We start from the raw sequence: 15830 nt of genomic DNA, 5'->3' as shown, positions 1-15830 counted from the left end.
GAAGCTGTGTCAGGTGTTTGGCTTCCAAAAATAGTTCACAAACCAGAACACTCACTTCCGGGTTTGCGGCCTTCAGAAGCCAAAACGTACGATTTGCAAGGCGTTCAGGATCCAAGGTACGACTGTATTAAGTTATTTCATTCATTCATTCATTGCAAGCTTTTTTTTACACAGCTCTTTAGTTGCAGAAGGGTTCCAGTGTAACTTCCAGATCCATGCAAAGACATCACCTCCATTTGTAATCACGGGGCATTTATTTTGCGGGACTCAGTAGACGAGAATAACATTGATTATGTTAGTCCTTAGATCAGAGCAGTATTTTGTAGACTCCTGGAAGTGCTCTTCATCTTATTTCGAAGGTACTCCCAGTATAAGAATAGCCTGGCTGAACCAGACCAAAGGCCTATCTAGTCCTGCATTCTGTCTCCACAGCAGCTGATCACTTAAAAGCCAGAGAAATCCTGTACAAATGGGTGTTTAAAACTTGCCACTGTATCCACCTCACAAGCAGCACAAACAATTGGCAGTGACTGATACAATCTGTTAATTTGTCCAACCCCGTTTTGAATCTCGTAAGTAGGTGGCCGTCCCTATATCTTGTGGGAGCAAATTCCACTGTGTAAATTCCATTAGTCTGCCCTGGATCTTCCAACATTATGTTTGTACTGTGGCAGGGCTGGCGTTTATGCTACCCCATCTCTAAGGGGAAAGTTTCTCTGTTACTCTGGGGACGGAGAATTATCTACATGGTCCCACTTCCATTAGTGAAGTGGACTATGTTTAGTAAAACTCCATTTCACAATAAACCAATTCCATGGGATCCTGGCATGTAAAAAATGGGCACCTTTGCATTTTAAAAATGTAATGTATGAAGTGGCATGTTGAAAGTGCCACAGCGCTTTCTGAAGTCACCCAGTGTGTGCACCTGGCTTTATCCTAGAAATCAAGCTCCCGAGACTAGCCATCAGCTAGCCATCAGAGTTAAATGGCTGTCTTCTTTCATTAGTAGCTGCCTGAAATGACAAGTTTTTTCCCTTCAGTGGTTGGCCTCAAGCTTCTCAGGAGCAGGCTGTGTTGTGAATTCATCAATAGCTCACCTGGCAACATCACCATTCACAGAACCACGCTTAGTGAAAGCAAATCAAAGAGCTTGTTTCCAGGACATTATTTCATTGCGGTGATTTTTACAGTTGGCATGTTGAATTAAAGTCCTGGCTTTGAAGTCCCCAACATGGGGTTCTGCCTTTCCTGTTTGAAGGCTCTCAGCTGTTCACATCAACTCTTGCTTTGAAGTGAACCACTTACTGAGACCCCACATGTGTTTTATTGACATATCCTGAGGATAATAATAGGTGGTGATATTACCTTTATAGAAACTGTTAAAGGAACTCATTCAGGGTAAAGCTGCCTTTTTATTGTAGCTTTATTTATCTTATTTATTAGATTTGTATACCACCCTTCATCCAAAGATCACAGGGAGGTTCACAACATAAAAATACAATATGAGAACACAAAACACATAATAAAAACAAAAACCGATAACGCCCCTCTCACAAACACACATTTTTTTCATTTATTAAATTTTAAGCATTTCTTATACTTTAAACCTGCAGGAATTACAGAACTGGGGTTTATCAGTTGCTTAGGCCACAGCAAACATCATGGTACAATACCATGCAACTTTATGTACTGTAGTTAAAAATGTTTCTAGCTAATACACTCAAAACTGCATGGCCACATACCGGTACAGCAGAGAGGTGGTAAGAGAGAGAGTGAAAATAATGCCAAATGATGTGATACATTTCAGCTTCATTACTATATGGATGAAGGATCTGAGGTCAGCAATCCTTAGTCATTGGGAGAATTTGTGACAATCTGCAGAGATGCACATATCTATGATGGTGAGTTTAGGGTTGGAGTAACTAACTTGAATGGCCTATGTTTAGAAAGAAGCATAAGAGATGTCCAAGTGTACTTCAACTTTTCTTTTAAGTTGACCTTGTATTGGCAAATCCAAGCAAGTGGAGAGTCCAAGACCATTGGACTGGAACAGCTGCCGTGCAGAATCCTGTATGAAACAGCTGTGGTACAGCGGGAATGCTTTTCCCACCTCGCAGCTAAAAACAAGGGGGAAACACTTCCCCGTACTGTATCTCTCAACAGCTTTGATGCTGGGGAACCTTCGGATGCAATGCCAAGAACCATGGAAGCTCTGAGCTGGTTGCCTCACCTTTCCACCCTGAAAAGGCCTCTTGCAAGGGAAGCTGATCCGTTAGAGCAATGGGGGAGCGTTATAAGAATTGTAAGGTCTCAAATATAAAATAAACTAGTGGATTTTAGCCCGTTTAAAAACGGGCGCTAGAGGAAGCGGCCTGCCGGGACTGGCTTGGCGGTGGCGGGTCTTCCCGCCACCACCAAGCCAGTTCGCAGCGGGGGCTTTTCGCCGTTTGCCTTCCCCTGAGGGGGAGGCAAACGGCGAAAAACCCCGCCGCGCCGCAAATCGGCTCCGGGACTGGCTTGGCGGTGGTGGGTCTTCCCGCCACCGCCAAGCCAGTCCGCAGTGGGGGTTTTTCGCCGTTTGCCTTCCCCTGGGGGAGGCAAACGGCGAAAAACCCCGCTGCGCCGCAAATCGGCTCCGGGACTGGCTTGGCGGTGGCGGGTCTTCCCGCCACCGCCAAGCCAGTCCGCAGCGGGGGGTTTTCGCCGTTTGCCTTCCCCTGGGGGAGGCAAACAGCGAAAAACCCCGCCGCGCCGCAAATCGGCTCCGGGACTGGCTTGGCGGTGGCGGGATGTTCCCGCCACCGCCAAGCCAGTCCGCAGCGGGGGGTTTTCGCCGTTTGCCTTCCCCTGGGGGAGGCAAACAGCGAAAAACCCCGCCGCGCCGCAATTCGGCTCCGGGACTGGCTTGGCGGTGGCGGGAAAAAGTTGGCTGTTCCCTGTGTCCCGAGAGCACGGGTCCAATCCCTGTGTCCCTGGTTGTCCCTCCGTCCAATCCCTGTGTCTCTGGGGGACATGCGCAGTACCCCAGGGACACACGGGACATCTGGACGCAGGGACAACATGGACATTATTATATAGGATATTCATAAATACACACATATCTAAATATATGAGCCATGTGTCTGATATAGTATGGGAAAGCAATCCTGAAGACATTTTAACTCTCCCAATGACCTCAAATATTCCTCTGCAGTAAGGGAGGGCAAATGGGGGAAACCTTCCCATTGTCTTTTTGCTGGCAAGTCCTATCTTAAGGGCCTATCTTAAGGGACCCAGGTGGCGCTGTGGTTAAATCACAGAGCCTAGGGCTTGCTGACCAGAAGGTCGGCGGTTCGAATCCCTGTGACGGGGTGAGCTCCCGTTGCTTGGTCCCAGCTCCTGCCAACCTAGCAGTTCGAAAGCACGCCAAAATGCAAGTAGATAAATAGGAACCGCTACAGCGGGAAGGTAAACGGCGTTTCCATGTGCTGCTCTGGTTTGCCAGAAGCGGCTTTGTCATGCTGGCCACATGACCTGGAAGCTATACGGCGGCTCCCTCGGCCAATAATGCGAGATGAGCGCGCAACCCCAGAGTCGGTCACGACTGGACCTAATGGTCAGGGGTCCCTTTACCTTTACCTTTAAGGTGAGCCTGTGATGTGGGTTCAGGAACTAAAGTATTAACCGTCACAAAAGAATGGCCAGATTGCCCAGGTAATGCAATCAGTGACCGGTATCATCCTGGCAGGCAGGATTTCTGCTGTAGACTACCTCCTTCTGTGATGTATGTATGATTTTTTGGGGTGGTGGTCTTGAGCTACAGAAGGCATCCCCAGACTGCGGCCCTCCAGATGTTTTGGCCTACAACTCCCATGATCCCTAGCTAACAGGACCAGTGGTCAGGGATGATGGGAATTGTAGTCCAAAATATCTGGAGGGCCGAAGTTTGGTGATGCCTGAGCTACAGGGTGGACAATTTTAAAAGTCTCTATAAGGGCTTGTGCACCATTGTCCAGGGTTCTTCTCCCACCTGTGTGTGGTGAGTAGGGACCCTGTTGCAACAGTTTAATAAAGATCAGGCTTACTAACTGCTTCTCTAACACCATCACCAAGTATCTAAAAAGAGATTTTTAACCTGAAGTGCATTTATTGAAACACCGTTAAAAATTGCATTATATAACACCAGTGTAAACTAAAATTCAGCTTTTCCCATACTTAAGATTTCAGGGAATTAACAACTACATCTAACAATCAGTTACAGGTAGGTAGCCGTGTTGGTCTGAGTCGAAGCAAAATACAAAAATTCCTTCATTAGCACCTTAAATACCAACTAAGTTTTTATTTTGGTATGAGCTTTCGTGTGCATGCACACTTCTTCAGATACACTGGAAACAGAAGTGTCAGACCCTTATATATATACAGAGGGTGGTGGTGGTGGGTGGGAATGGGTGATGGGCTGATGTTGTTGTTGTTGTTTAGTCGTGTCCGACTCTTCGTGACCCCATGGACCATAGCACGCCAGGCACTCCTGTCTTGCACTGCCTCCCGCAGTTTGGTCAAACTCATGTTCGTAGCTTCGAGAACACTGTCCAACCATCTCGTCCTCTGTCGTCCCCTTCTCCTTGTGCCCTCAATCTTTCCCAACATCAGGGTCTTTTCCAAGGATTCTTCTCTTCTCATGAGGTGGCCAAAGTATTGGAGCCTCAGCTTCACGATCTGTCCTTCCAGGGAGCACTCAGGGCTGATTTCCTTAAGAATGGATAGGTTTGATCTTCTTGCAGTCCATGGGACTCTCAAGAGTCTCCTCCAGCACCATAATTCAAAAGCATCAATTCTTCGGCGATCAGCCTTCTTTATGGTCCAGCTCTCACTTCCATACATCACTACTGGGAAAACCATAGCTTTAACTATACGGACCTTTGTAGGCAAGGTGATGTCTCTGGTTTTTAAGATGCTGTCTAGGTTTGTCATTGCTTTTCTCCCAAGAAGCAGGCGTCTTTTAATTTCGTGACTGCTGTCACCATCTGCAGTGATCAAGGAGCCCAAGAAAGTAAAATCTCTCACTGCCTCCATTTCTTCCCCTTCTATTTGCCAGGAGGTGATGGGACCAGTGGCCATGATCTTAGTTTTTTTGATGTTGAGCTTCAGACCATATTTTGCGCTCTCCTCTTTCACCCTCATTAAAAGTTTCTTTAATTCCTCCTCACTTTCTGCCATCAAGGTTGTGTCATCTGCATATCTGAGGTTGTTGATATTTCTTCCGGCAATCTTAATTCCGGCTTGGGATTCATCTAGTCCAGCCTTTCGCATGATGAATTCTGCATATAAGCTAAATAAGCAGGGAGACAATATACAACCTTGTCGTACTCCTTTCCCAATTTTGAACCAATCAGTTGTTCCATATCCAGTTCTAACTGTAGCTTCTTGTCCCACATAGAGATTTCTCAGGAGACAGATGAGGTGATCAGGCACTCCCATTTCTTTAAGAACTTGCCATAGTTTGCTGTGGTCGACACAGTCAAAGGCTTTTGCATAGTCAATGAAGCAGAAGTAGACGTTTTTCTGGAACTCTCTAGCTTTCTCCATAATCCAGCGCATGTTTGCTATTTGGTCTCTGGTTCCTCTGCCCCTTCGAAATCCAGCTTGCACTTCTGGGAGTTCTCGGTCCACATACTGCCTAAGCCTGCCTTGTAGAATTTTAAGCATAACCTTGCTAGCGTGTGAAATGAGCGCAATTGTGCGGTAGTTGGAGCATTCTTTGGCACTGCCCTTCTTTGGGATTGGGATGTAGACTGATCTTCTCCAATCCTCTGGCCATTGCTGAGTTTTCCAAACTTGCTGGCATATTGGGTGTAGCACCTTAACAGCATCATCTTTTAAAATTTTAATTAGTTCAGCTGGAATATCATCACTTCCACTGGCCTTGTTATTAGCAGTGCTTTCTAAGGCCCATTTGACTTTACTCTCCAAGATGTCTGGCTCAAGGTCAGCAACCACACTACCTGGGGTGTACAAGACCTCCATATCTTTCTGGTATAATTCCTCTGTGTATTCTTGCCACCTCTTCTTGATGTCTTCTGCTTCTGTTAGGTCCTTACCACTTTTGGGCTGATGGGCTGATGGGAGTGGTAAACCTGTGGATGGCTGCTGCTGATGGCTGCAATTAGTCCGAGGGGAGGGGGGGAGCAAGGGTTGAGGCACTAAAGAAAGCTTGATCATGCATAATGAGAGAATAATCCGATGTCTCTATTCATCCCAGGTGGCTCCAACAATCAGAACACCCATCCAGGAGAAGTGGTGTGTAGGCCACGGATATACATTTTTGGAAGACGGTATGTATGTGAAGAATCAATATGTTCAATTGATTCAATATGTCTGGTTGTTCAATATGTCTGGTTGTTAACCAGAAAGTTGGTGGTTCGAGCCAATCCAAGGATGGCTGTGGGCACAATTCCTGCATTGCAGGGGGTTGGACTAGATGCCCCTTGGGGTCCCTTCCAACTCTACAATTCTATGAACAATAATAAAAGCAGGATTGTCATTCCTCCTGAAATATGTTTGTGCAATTAGATGCTGTATAACGTACAGTGGTAACTCAGGTTAAGAACTTAATTCGTTCAGGAAGTCCATTCTTAACCTGAAGCGTTCGTAACCTGAGGTGCGCATTTCCTACATAGGCCTCCCGCGGCCCCAGAAGCGGATTGCGTTCGTATCCTGGGGCAAAGTTTGCAACCCGGGACACCTACTTCTGGGTTTGTGGAGTTCGTAACCTGAAGCATTCGTAAACAGGACTGTTCACAACCCAAGGTACCACTGTACATGAAGCAGTGATAATAGCTGATTTTGTGCATTATGTGAAGCGTTGGCTCTGAACTCTCGGGACTGGAGAAGGATTCCTAATAAATAATTCTACTGTTTATGCTTTCTAGAGACATGCTAGCTTTTAAAACTATTAAGTGCTTGCAATATGTTATCCAAACATTTTCAGGTAAGATGCTAGATTATGGCTGTGATGGGAAAACACCTTCCTTCTCTTGTTTTCCCCCTCCTTTCCCTGCAGTTCGTGGTTTTGCCTACAACATGAAATTGTCAGATAATGACTTAGTTGGGCTCTAAGGTGCTACTGGAAGGATTTTTTTTATTTTGTCAGATAATGAGTTCCCCTTCCTTCCTGCTCCATATTGACTACTGCTTGTGGGAAGCAGGGAAATATCTGTAATAAAGAAACACGTGTTATAAGAATTCTAAGGTCCCAAATACTAAATAAACAAGGGAAACAGATACATAATTATATAAACCACATGTCTGAAATACCGGTAGTACAGGAGAGCAGTCTGAAGCCATTTTGACTCCCAAACTGACCTCAAATATTTCTCTGCATGGAGGAAGTAAACAGGAAAGCCTCTCCTTTGTCTTTTGCTTACCTGTCTTAAGGGCGTATTTGTGTATGAATAGGGTGAGCCTGTGACCTGGTTTCAGGAATTAAAGTATTTACCATCTTAAAAGAATGGCCAGGCTGCTCAGGTAAAGCAATCAGTGACTGACCATTAACAGATATCCTGGCCACATGTATATACCGGTATGTATTAGATTCAGGCATGCACTGAATTCATACTTAATGATACAGCCTAATTGACTTCAAACACTTGATGTGAAGCTAAAAATAGGATGTGTAAAGCACTTTGTACATGGAAAAGTGCTTTTGAAATAATTCCAAATAATTTTTTTCTAGATCATACTAATATGGCCACCAAAATTTTTAGCTTCCTTGGTTTGTTTTGATCTAGCCTCTAAGCAATGACCACAGGTTGGTTTTTTTTTTGGTTTTTTTAAAATGGAATTAGCTTCCAATTGGAATTGGAATTAGATTAGGAAAAGGTAGAATTGTCATATCTAGAACAAACATTGTGGCATCCTTAAAAATTAACAAATTTATCATGGCATAAGCAAATGGACTACATTCCACTTCATCAGATGTGTGAATCCTGAGTTATAGCGTACATATGTCCCTATAACTCAGGAGAACACTTTTGTATTGTCACAAGGAAGGCTTATGCTGCAATGGTCTTTAAGGCGCCACAAGATTGCTTGTTCTTTTTGCCGCAAAAGAGTAACACAGCTACGCCCCTGGAAAATATCAGAAAGCTGTGCATTTTAGGAGAGAGAACTAACGTTGCATTTTAAAGTTACAAAATTATTTAACAGGGAATGACCCAAAGGAATGCTTCGTAGCCACTGCCTCCTCTGATCTCAGCTGTGAAGGAACTATTCTCACACCCAACTGCTTCACCTATTTTTTTCCTCTCGGCAAATGCTGGACGGCACTAGAGGCTGCAGTGAGGAGCTGTGGCAAATCAGTGGGCCCGGCTGGAAAGCAATGGCACGGGCGATTCTGCAGACGGGCCTTTCCTTTCATGCACGTTCTCTTGCTTTTCCCTTCCTCTTCTTCTTGCTCGTGGTGGCAAGTGCCACCCCCTGTTTTGCGTGCGATGGTTCAGTCCCTCCTGCCGCTGCTTCGTTTTCTACGGTCAGCAGATGGCGCCCTGACGCTGGCCAGAGGGGTGGGCTTAGGGGCGGGGGGCCGAGCATGAGGTAATGGTGGTGAGAGGAGGAGGAGGGAGCTCGCGCGCTCGAGACGTCGCGTTCCCGGGGAGCTCGTGCTGCGGCTCCTACTCCAAAACCTTGCTAAGGCAGGGAAGTTGTAGCGGGAGAGGCTGCGGGTTGCAATAGGCAGGAGTGAAGTGCCCGTGCCGTGCAATGGGTGATTGTTTCTCCGCTGTGGAAAGCGGGCATCGCGTCTGATGGAGGCTTGCAGTTCTCCTGCTGTGCAGAGAAAATCCCACTCACCCGGATTCCTCGTAGAAAGGAGGCAGGCAGAAAAGCAACAGGGAGGGGGAGCTGGAGCGATTGCTGCATCTAGTGCACGGGGAGGAGGAGGAGGGGGAAAACTAGAGCATGAAATTCCGAGAAGGGCTTGCTGAGAAGGATCCCCCGTGCAGCTGCAGAGAGGAAAACAGGAGGAGGTGGAGATGCAACTGGTGTAACTGAGTCACCCTCCTTTCGCCGTAAAGATAGTGAGAAATTCCCCTCGGAGCCGCTTTACAGAGCAAACGACGGAACCTGCTTTTCCAGCTCGCTGAGTGGATGGATCCTTGTTATTTTTTAAATGCATGCATTTTTATAGGCAGTGACGCAAGAGTCTTCAAGTGGGTGGGATGAGAGGTTTAGAAGCCTTTTTTAAAAAGGTGCATGAAGCGAGCAGAATCGAGGCGCTTGTGAACCCCGCAAAACCCAGCTCTCCGCCGCCAGGGAGAGAAAGGGAGAGATTTGACAAGAAGAGCAAGATCTGGAACTGATCCAAGGAGCAGCCAGCCAGCTAGTGGCCGTGACGTTGCAGAGTTTAAAGGGGGTAGATGAGACCGATCGGACGCTGACCAGGCAAAAAGGGGCTCCTCCGGGCGCCGCTTGGGATCGGGAGCGCTTCCTTGCTTGCAGGAGACCGCCACCAATATGCTGCTAGCTTCGGCCGTGGTGGTTTGGGAATGGCTGAACGAGCACGGGCGCTGGAGACCCTACAGCCCCGCCGTGAGCCACCACATCGAGGCGGTGATCCGATCCGGGCCGAGAGTCGGGGGAAGCGTCGTCCTAGGCCAGGTGGACAACCGCCTGTCGCCTTATATCATCGACTTGCAGTCCATGCACCAGTTCCGCCAGGACACGGGTGAGTGTGCCCCTGCGTGGCCTGGAGCGCCCACCCCACCGCGTGGCCCGGGAGCCGGTCCTCGCCTTCCTTTCCCTTCCCTGGCCGGTTCCGTCTCTTCCTCCCTTGTCTAACAAAAGGCCACACCGGGGATCGAAGCCCTGGGATCGAGAGACGGGGTGTCCAAAGTAATCTAGGTAGAGATCCGTGGTGGGATCAGCCCCTCGATTGGCACCTTCCCAAGCCTGGAGAAGGAGTCTCCCGAAGTGGGTGCGCGCGGTACGCTGGCGTGGCAGAGGTCCCTAACCCATAAGGCGACTGCAAGGGCAGAAATGAGACGAGCGAGGTCGATCTAAGGGTTTTTCGGCCACCCGGATGTCTTCGGAGTTCTTCTTTAACCTGGGCAAACATTGTACTTTAGATTAACGCGAGTACACTACAGTACAAGTTTGGGAACTGCCTGCGCAGCCCAGTCATCTTCGCCGCCGAAAGTGCCCGTTGCTACCGTAGTTGTTCTCAGGTGCCTTGCTTAGCCTTCATGATCTCCCGACCCAAGCGCTTGCATACCTGCAAAGGAAAAGCAAGTGTACGACTGCGGGGTGGCAAGGGGTTTCTGGGCTACAGGCAGTATGGGGGGGGGAGTTTATTTGGGAGTAAACTCCATTGGGCTCAGTGGGATTTAGTCCTGCGTAAAAATGCATATAATTGGACTGCATGCGCTCAGAACAGAGAGGAAACATAGTTGGATCACCTAGGTCCAGGGAGAGAAGTGTGAAGATTGGGGGGGATAATATGAGATATATTGGAACTTTTTAGATACCGAGTCAGAGCAAGTCAGAGCAACAAGGAAAACCAGAATTTCACAATAGCCATTCCCCAGGAATCGTGAAGAAATATTATGTTCACTGTACTCAGAATCTTTGCACTGCATTTGAAGTGGTCTTCAGTCAATTACACACATCCCTGCCTCTAAACTAATGCAGTTTAGAATATCCCACTTCCCCTGTAATTGTGGATTGACAGGCAGTGACAGATAGTGGTTTACTTACGCAGGGTGATTAAAAGGTTGTTAAAGAGTAGCAACAAATCCGAGTGAAATGAAACTGTTTGCACCCTGAGGGTTCTCTAGTCCTCCTTCACCCTGGAGCCTTGCAAAAAGAACCATATACCTCTGAGTGGGTGGATGTTTACTACTGGTTCTGACCAAAATAAATGTTTAGGGACATTCATCAAGGATGTATGCTAACCTTTAGAACTTGTGTGTGGAAACCTGGAGGAAGTTATTTCCATTTTCTGTCAGTTGTCTGCTGTCAGCTAGGGTTGGGGGGGAACCCACAAGGCCAGAATAGTACAGTAGTATGATATAGAATGGCAAACCATACAGTAGTATGATATAGAATGGCAGGGTTTCGAAACATTGGTTGAGATGTGGGTGGTGCTTCAGTGCTGCTGCTGCTCTTGCTCTCCACCCCCTCCACCCCCCCCCCCCGCTTTATAAGCACCTTGATCAAAGGATTTACCGGAGGGGCTGAATGCCTCTAGTTAAAATGTTCTTGAAATACCTTCAGTGATGCAATTGCAGTATCATGATGGAAAAGAGGGGAAAATCAATTGTAGGTGGGGAGAGAGAGAGAGAGACTGAGTGCTGTCTTTGCTGACAAGAGGAAAATACCCTGGGAAAGCCATCAGCCTCCTTGACTGGGAATCCCGGTTTGCTACTGCCAGTGAGCTCACTTCAAGAAGAGGTAATGCTATTGGATCAGGAGGAGAGCTGGGAGGAGATAACAGGTGAATCAGGCCACCACAGTGCATAGGAATGAGAGCCTCCCCTTCTGGTGCAGCAGACTGCATTTTGAATAGACTGAAGCTAGAGGAGGGAGGAAGAGATGTTGAAAGCAAGACAGAGGAATTGAACAGGAATATTTTAGGGGAGGATCTTCTAACTGAACAGAAGAAGGACCGGAGAAGGAGGCTTACAGCTCATCTGAGGGCAAGGGGAACACTGTGAGAGATCTATAGTCAGTTTTCTAACTTTGGGTGCTGAGAAGCTGGAAATATTTTTAAATAATTCCATTCAAGAGAGCTCTGAAAATGTAATAAATCAGCAGCCGATCCTATGGCCGTTTGATCTGCTCGCTCCAGGGCTGGAGCAAACCCTGTATCTGGTCTGTCATTTTGGAGGAGTGTTTTCCCCCCATCATCTCTAAGTACATTTTACCATCAGTTTATTTTAAAATAAGTGAGATGTATTTTTTTTTTAAAAATGGCAGTATAAAGAGAATCAAAATCAGTGGAGTCTTCTAACCCCTTAAAGCAATATTTGCTAACCAGGTGCCCTCCAGATGTGTTGGACTCCCATCAGCTGCTAAACATTGTAGTCCCAAACCTTTGGAGGGCGCCAGGTTGGCGATGGCTGCCTTAACAAATGGGCAAATACTGTATATATTGTGGCCTAAGCTTTTGTAGCCAGATGCCCAGTTCTTTGGACATACATTATTGTCTTTATCCCTCTTTCCTACCAAAAATGGTTTCTAAAGCATCTTACAGATATAAAACAGATAGGAAAATACAATAAACCAATGAAAATCAGTTTAAACACAAAAATAAGTAGCTTAAGACTTAAAGAACTTCACAGTCACTCTAAATAGGTACCCAAGTTATGAAAGGATATTCTGATGAAACATCAGTTTCTTACACTAAGAGTTGGTTGCACAGTGGCACAGACTCCCACAAGAGGTTGTAGACTCTCCTTCACATTGGAGGTTTTAAGTTGAGGCTGGATGGCCACCTGTCATGTATGCTTTGGTACAATTCTGTGATTCTATCCTTTTGAACACAGATCAGAAGCGGATGGCCCAGGCCTCCCTAGGACCACACAGAGGGTATACTTGTAGTCTTCATAGTAGGGTCTCTCAAGCCGAGCTTAAATGAACTGTGGAGAATATACATCCCCAGTACATTCATGTCTGTGATAATCATTCCTACAACAGCATCACTAGCAACTATCTGAAGGACTTCTACTCTGCCCTTTCTTTCTTGGTGCCCTGTATGCTAAGAACTGCCTTCCAGAACACTTACTTCATTTAGACATGCGAATCCCAGTGGGGAACTGGAAACCCACAGCCTCGATCAGACTAACCCCCCCCCCCAGCATCAGTTAGGCTTGAAAACAGGTTCCCAGGGGAGGCTTTCAAGGCCAAATGCAGTGTGTGTGTTAGTGTGTGGGTTGGGGGATGGGTCATAGCTGGAGAATGATGGGTTAACATTTCCCTTCTGCAGTCTTCATGAAGATCAAAGCCTTCCCTCCTTTGCCAATTAGTCTTGGAAAAAGCTAGAATGCTTTTTTTTTCAAGCCCAACTGCTGGGGGGGGGGAAATGAGAGCAAAAAAAATGTGTATGTATGTATATGTATGTGTTTGTGTGCATACAGTGTGTGGGTGCTGTGCTTGTGCCAACCAATCCATTCACTATCATTAACTTACATGGATTAAGCTTTAGTTTATTATCCCCCATTCAGCTCACTATTAATTCCAGAGACAGTTTGAAGAATCAATTGCCTTCCTGGGCTACAAAAGAAGATTATTGAAGGCCATCAGCCTACTTCTCCCAATAGCTTGATGTAGATTTTAAAGGTGGGGAGGGTGGGGAGAGAAGACAGAACCTCCTTGGCAGGGGCTTGGGAGGGGGTTGGACTGGATGGCCCTTGTTGTCTCTTCCAACTCTATGATTCCTGGCACTCCACAGGTTATTTCCCATAAGGTTGGAGTTGCAATTTCCTGTCACCCCCTTCAGCTACCAGCCTATCTGTTAGAAGCAGATGTCTGTCAGGCTGTCTGGAAGGATACCATGGGCGATGCTTCTAAAAGCTGAAGAAAAGTCTGCAAGGTTCAACAGGGACACACTCCCTCCGTTTGTCTCCTGCTGAAGGCTGTCAACTAGCATGACAAAAATGGTTCTAGATCTTATTTGGGCATCCTGCAAGCAACATTTTGCCTTCACACACCTTCTGTATGGCTTGTTTCAGGTGCCCATGCTGCCCTGCCACAGAATTTACTGCCACAAATACTTTCCTGCCAGGGTTTGGGAGTGCCATGTAAATCATGCTCCCAGCCCACCAAACAGTTGTGACACCCCACCTACCATTGCTATATGTGCCCCCCACCCGGGGGCAAAAATGCACCCACCCACCCACCCAATAATGCTTTATTTCCCCTCTGGAATCATGGGAATTGAGTATTCCCACGATAAGGCCTAGTTGCCTTGCTTCTGCTGTACCCTTTGAAGCCTGGCCTTGAAGGCAGGCTGTGAAGTGGAGGCATTCATCCCTGCAGCGCTGAAGTTACCTCACAACTGTGAAATGAAATTCATCTCAGAGCCTTGGTGCATGCTTTCTTCCTCTCTGCGTGAAATATGGGCCCGCACATAAAGAATGTTTGGTGTGTGGATAAAATGTTAGGAGCACAGCAGTTTGTGTGCTTCTGCTCGGAGCAGTGAAAAGCTGCCTGGAATGCATATGTGAGGAACCCCAGTCTGAAAATCTAGCTCTGCTGTACTATTGGTGCAGTTGAGCGAGTTAAGAGTGTGAACTATGGCGTGGGTATTCCAGATTCATTGGCCAACATCAGCCCAAGCTGGACAGCTTTAGTCCACCCAGGGCCTTTTTAGTCGTGGGACACTGGTTGTGGAACTCCTTCCAAAAGAGCTTTGTTCCTTCAGGCTTTTAGTATTGTTTATTTAGTCTTGCTAATTAATATGGCACGTAACAGGATTGTTGGAAGGAGTGTTAATATGGCCTGCCTACGTTTACAGGGCTGGTAGAAGGATCAACAAGGTAATGAAGATGTACTGCCTTGGACACTCAGTAAAATACTGTAGCTATTACCTTTCTTGCATGCCTACAGCTTCAGCTGTACCCCTTCAGCTTTGACACAACATATTCACACATATCAGCACACATATATCATGTCATAAGGAACTATCAGTGAGCAGCAGATGGATGCTGCGGCAAAGGCAGTAGGAAAGCAAGGAAAGAGGCAAAGTCTTGATTGTGGCTTTCCACCTGTCGATTGTGAAACAGAGACTTGTAAGGTTAAACTTATTGCCTGACTTATCAGATATTCCTCAACTGAAGGGATAGCTAACCTTCAAGCATGCCAGATGTCTCTGAACTAAAGCTCTCATCATCCCTGACTATTGGCCTATTGGCCATGCTGGCTGGAGCTGCTGGGAGTTGGAGTCCAGCAACATCTGGAGTGCCACAGGTTAGCCACCCCTGATACCCTGGTTCAGGGGTTGCCGTGTTTGAGTGCCCAGACCCTGTAAAAGCATGAGAATGGTCTGGCTTAGCAAGACAAAAAATAATCTAGCTGAGCATTCTGTGCAGTAGCCAGATGCTGTGGGAAAGCTTACACTGTGAACTTGCGAGAGATTGCCATGTCTGCCAGGGTCAGTCCTACCGTTAGGCAGAGAGAGGCAGCTGCCCCAGGCAGCTGGATTTTAGTGTCATAAAAAGGGCAGAAACTTGTTAAGTTATTCCATTTGAATCAACGTATTTTTACTCTCAAGGAGTGGCACTTTTGGATTTTGTGTCTCTGGCACCAAAATAACATGGCAAGTATTTGACCCTATGCACGATGACTTGAGAGAGGTGTGTGTGGTACCATTTGCCTATGGTGATCTTATCCTATCCTCCATGAATTCAACTCGCCCATTTAAAAAAGGAATTGGTGTTTGGTGACCATCCAAAAACCACGTGGAAATGAACTCTGTAAGCTGAGATGCATTGCGTGAGGAGATATTTAGAGAGATTTTGTCCTCCAGTTGTGGCTAATCAATTTCATTGGACACTTTAATGTCCAAGTTATAGTGTATTTACACACCATAGCTGCCAAGTCTCCCGTTTTTTGCGGGGAACCCCCGGATTTTAATCCGTTTCCCGCTGTTATCCCAAATAGAAAAAAATCCCAGAAATCCCCCGGATTTCCTACCTGCCAGGGAGGCTCCATTTCGGGTGCTGCTCTGCCCATGTCTGGGCACCGGAAATCGGGCAGCATCGGCACCGGAAGTTGCTTCTACGCATGTCCAGACATGCGTAGAAGCAACTTCGGGTGCCGCGCCGCTGCTGATCCCGCATTTTTCAATGGGAGACTTG

At 46.8% G+C, this 15830-nt stretch overlaps 1 protein-coding gene across 1 annotated transcript in view; it reads left to right on the top strand.

The window, feature by feature from the left end:
- The first annotated feature begins 8580 nt into the window (after positions 1 to 8580).
- DTX4 (deltex E3 ubiquitin ligase 4) overlaps positions 8581 to 15830 on the top strand; it is a 37853-nt gene continuing 30603 nt past the window's right edge. Inside the window, exon 1 of the mRNA XM_035124385.2 lies at positions 8581 to 9700. Within this exon, the coding sequence (XP_034980276.1) occupies positions 9490 to 9700 (211 nt within the window). The 5' untranslated portion in view covers positions 8581 to 9489. The remainder of the gene's footprint in view (positions 9701 to 15830) is intronic.

This window comes from Zootoca vivipara, chromosome 1, assembly GCF_963506605.1.
Source record: "Zootoca vivipara chromosome 1, rZooViv1.1, whole genome shotgun sequence".
Taxonomy (NCBI): Eukaryota; Metazoa; Chordata; class Lepidosauria; order Squamata; family Lacertidae; genus Zootoca; species Zootoca vivipara.
The sequence above is the reverse complement of the archived record's forward strand: the minus strand, read 5'-3'. Positions and strand labels throughout refer to the sequence as shown.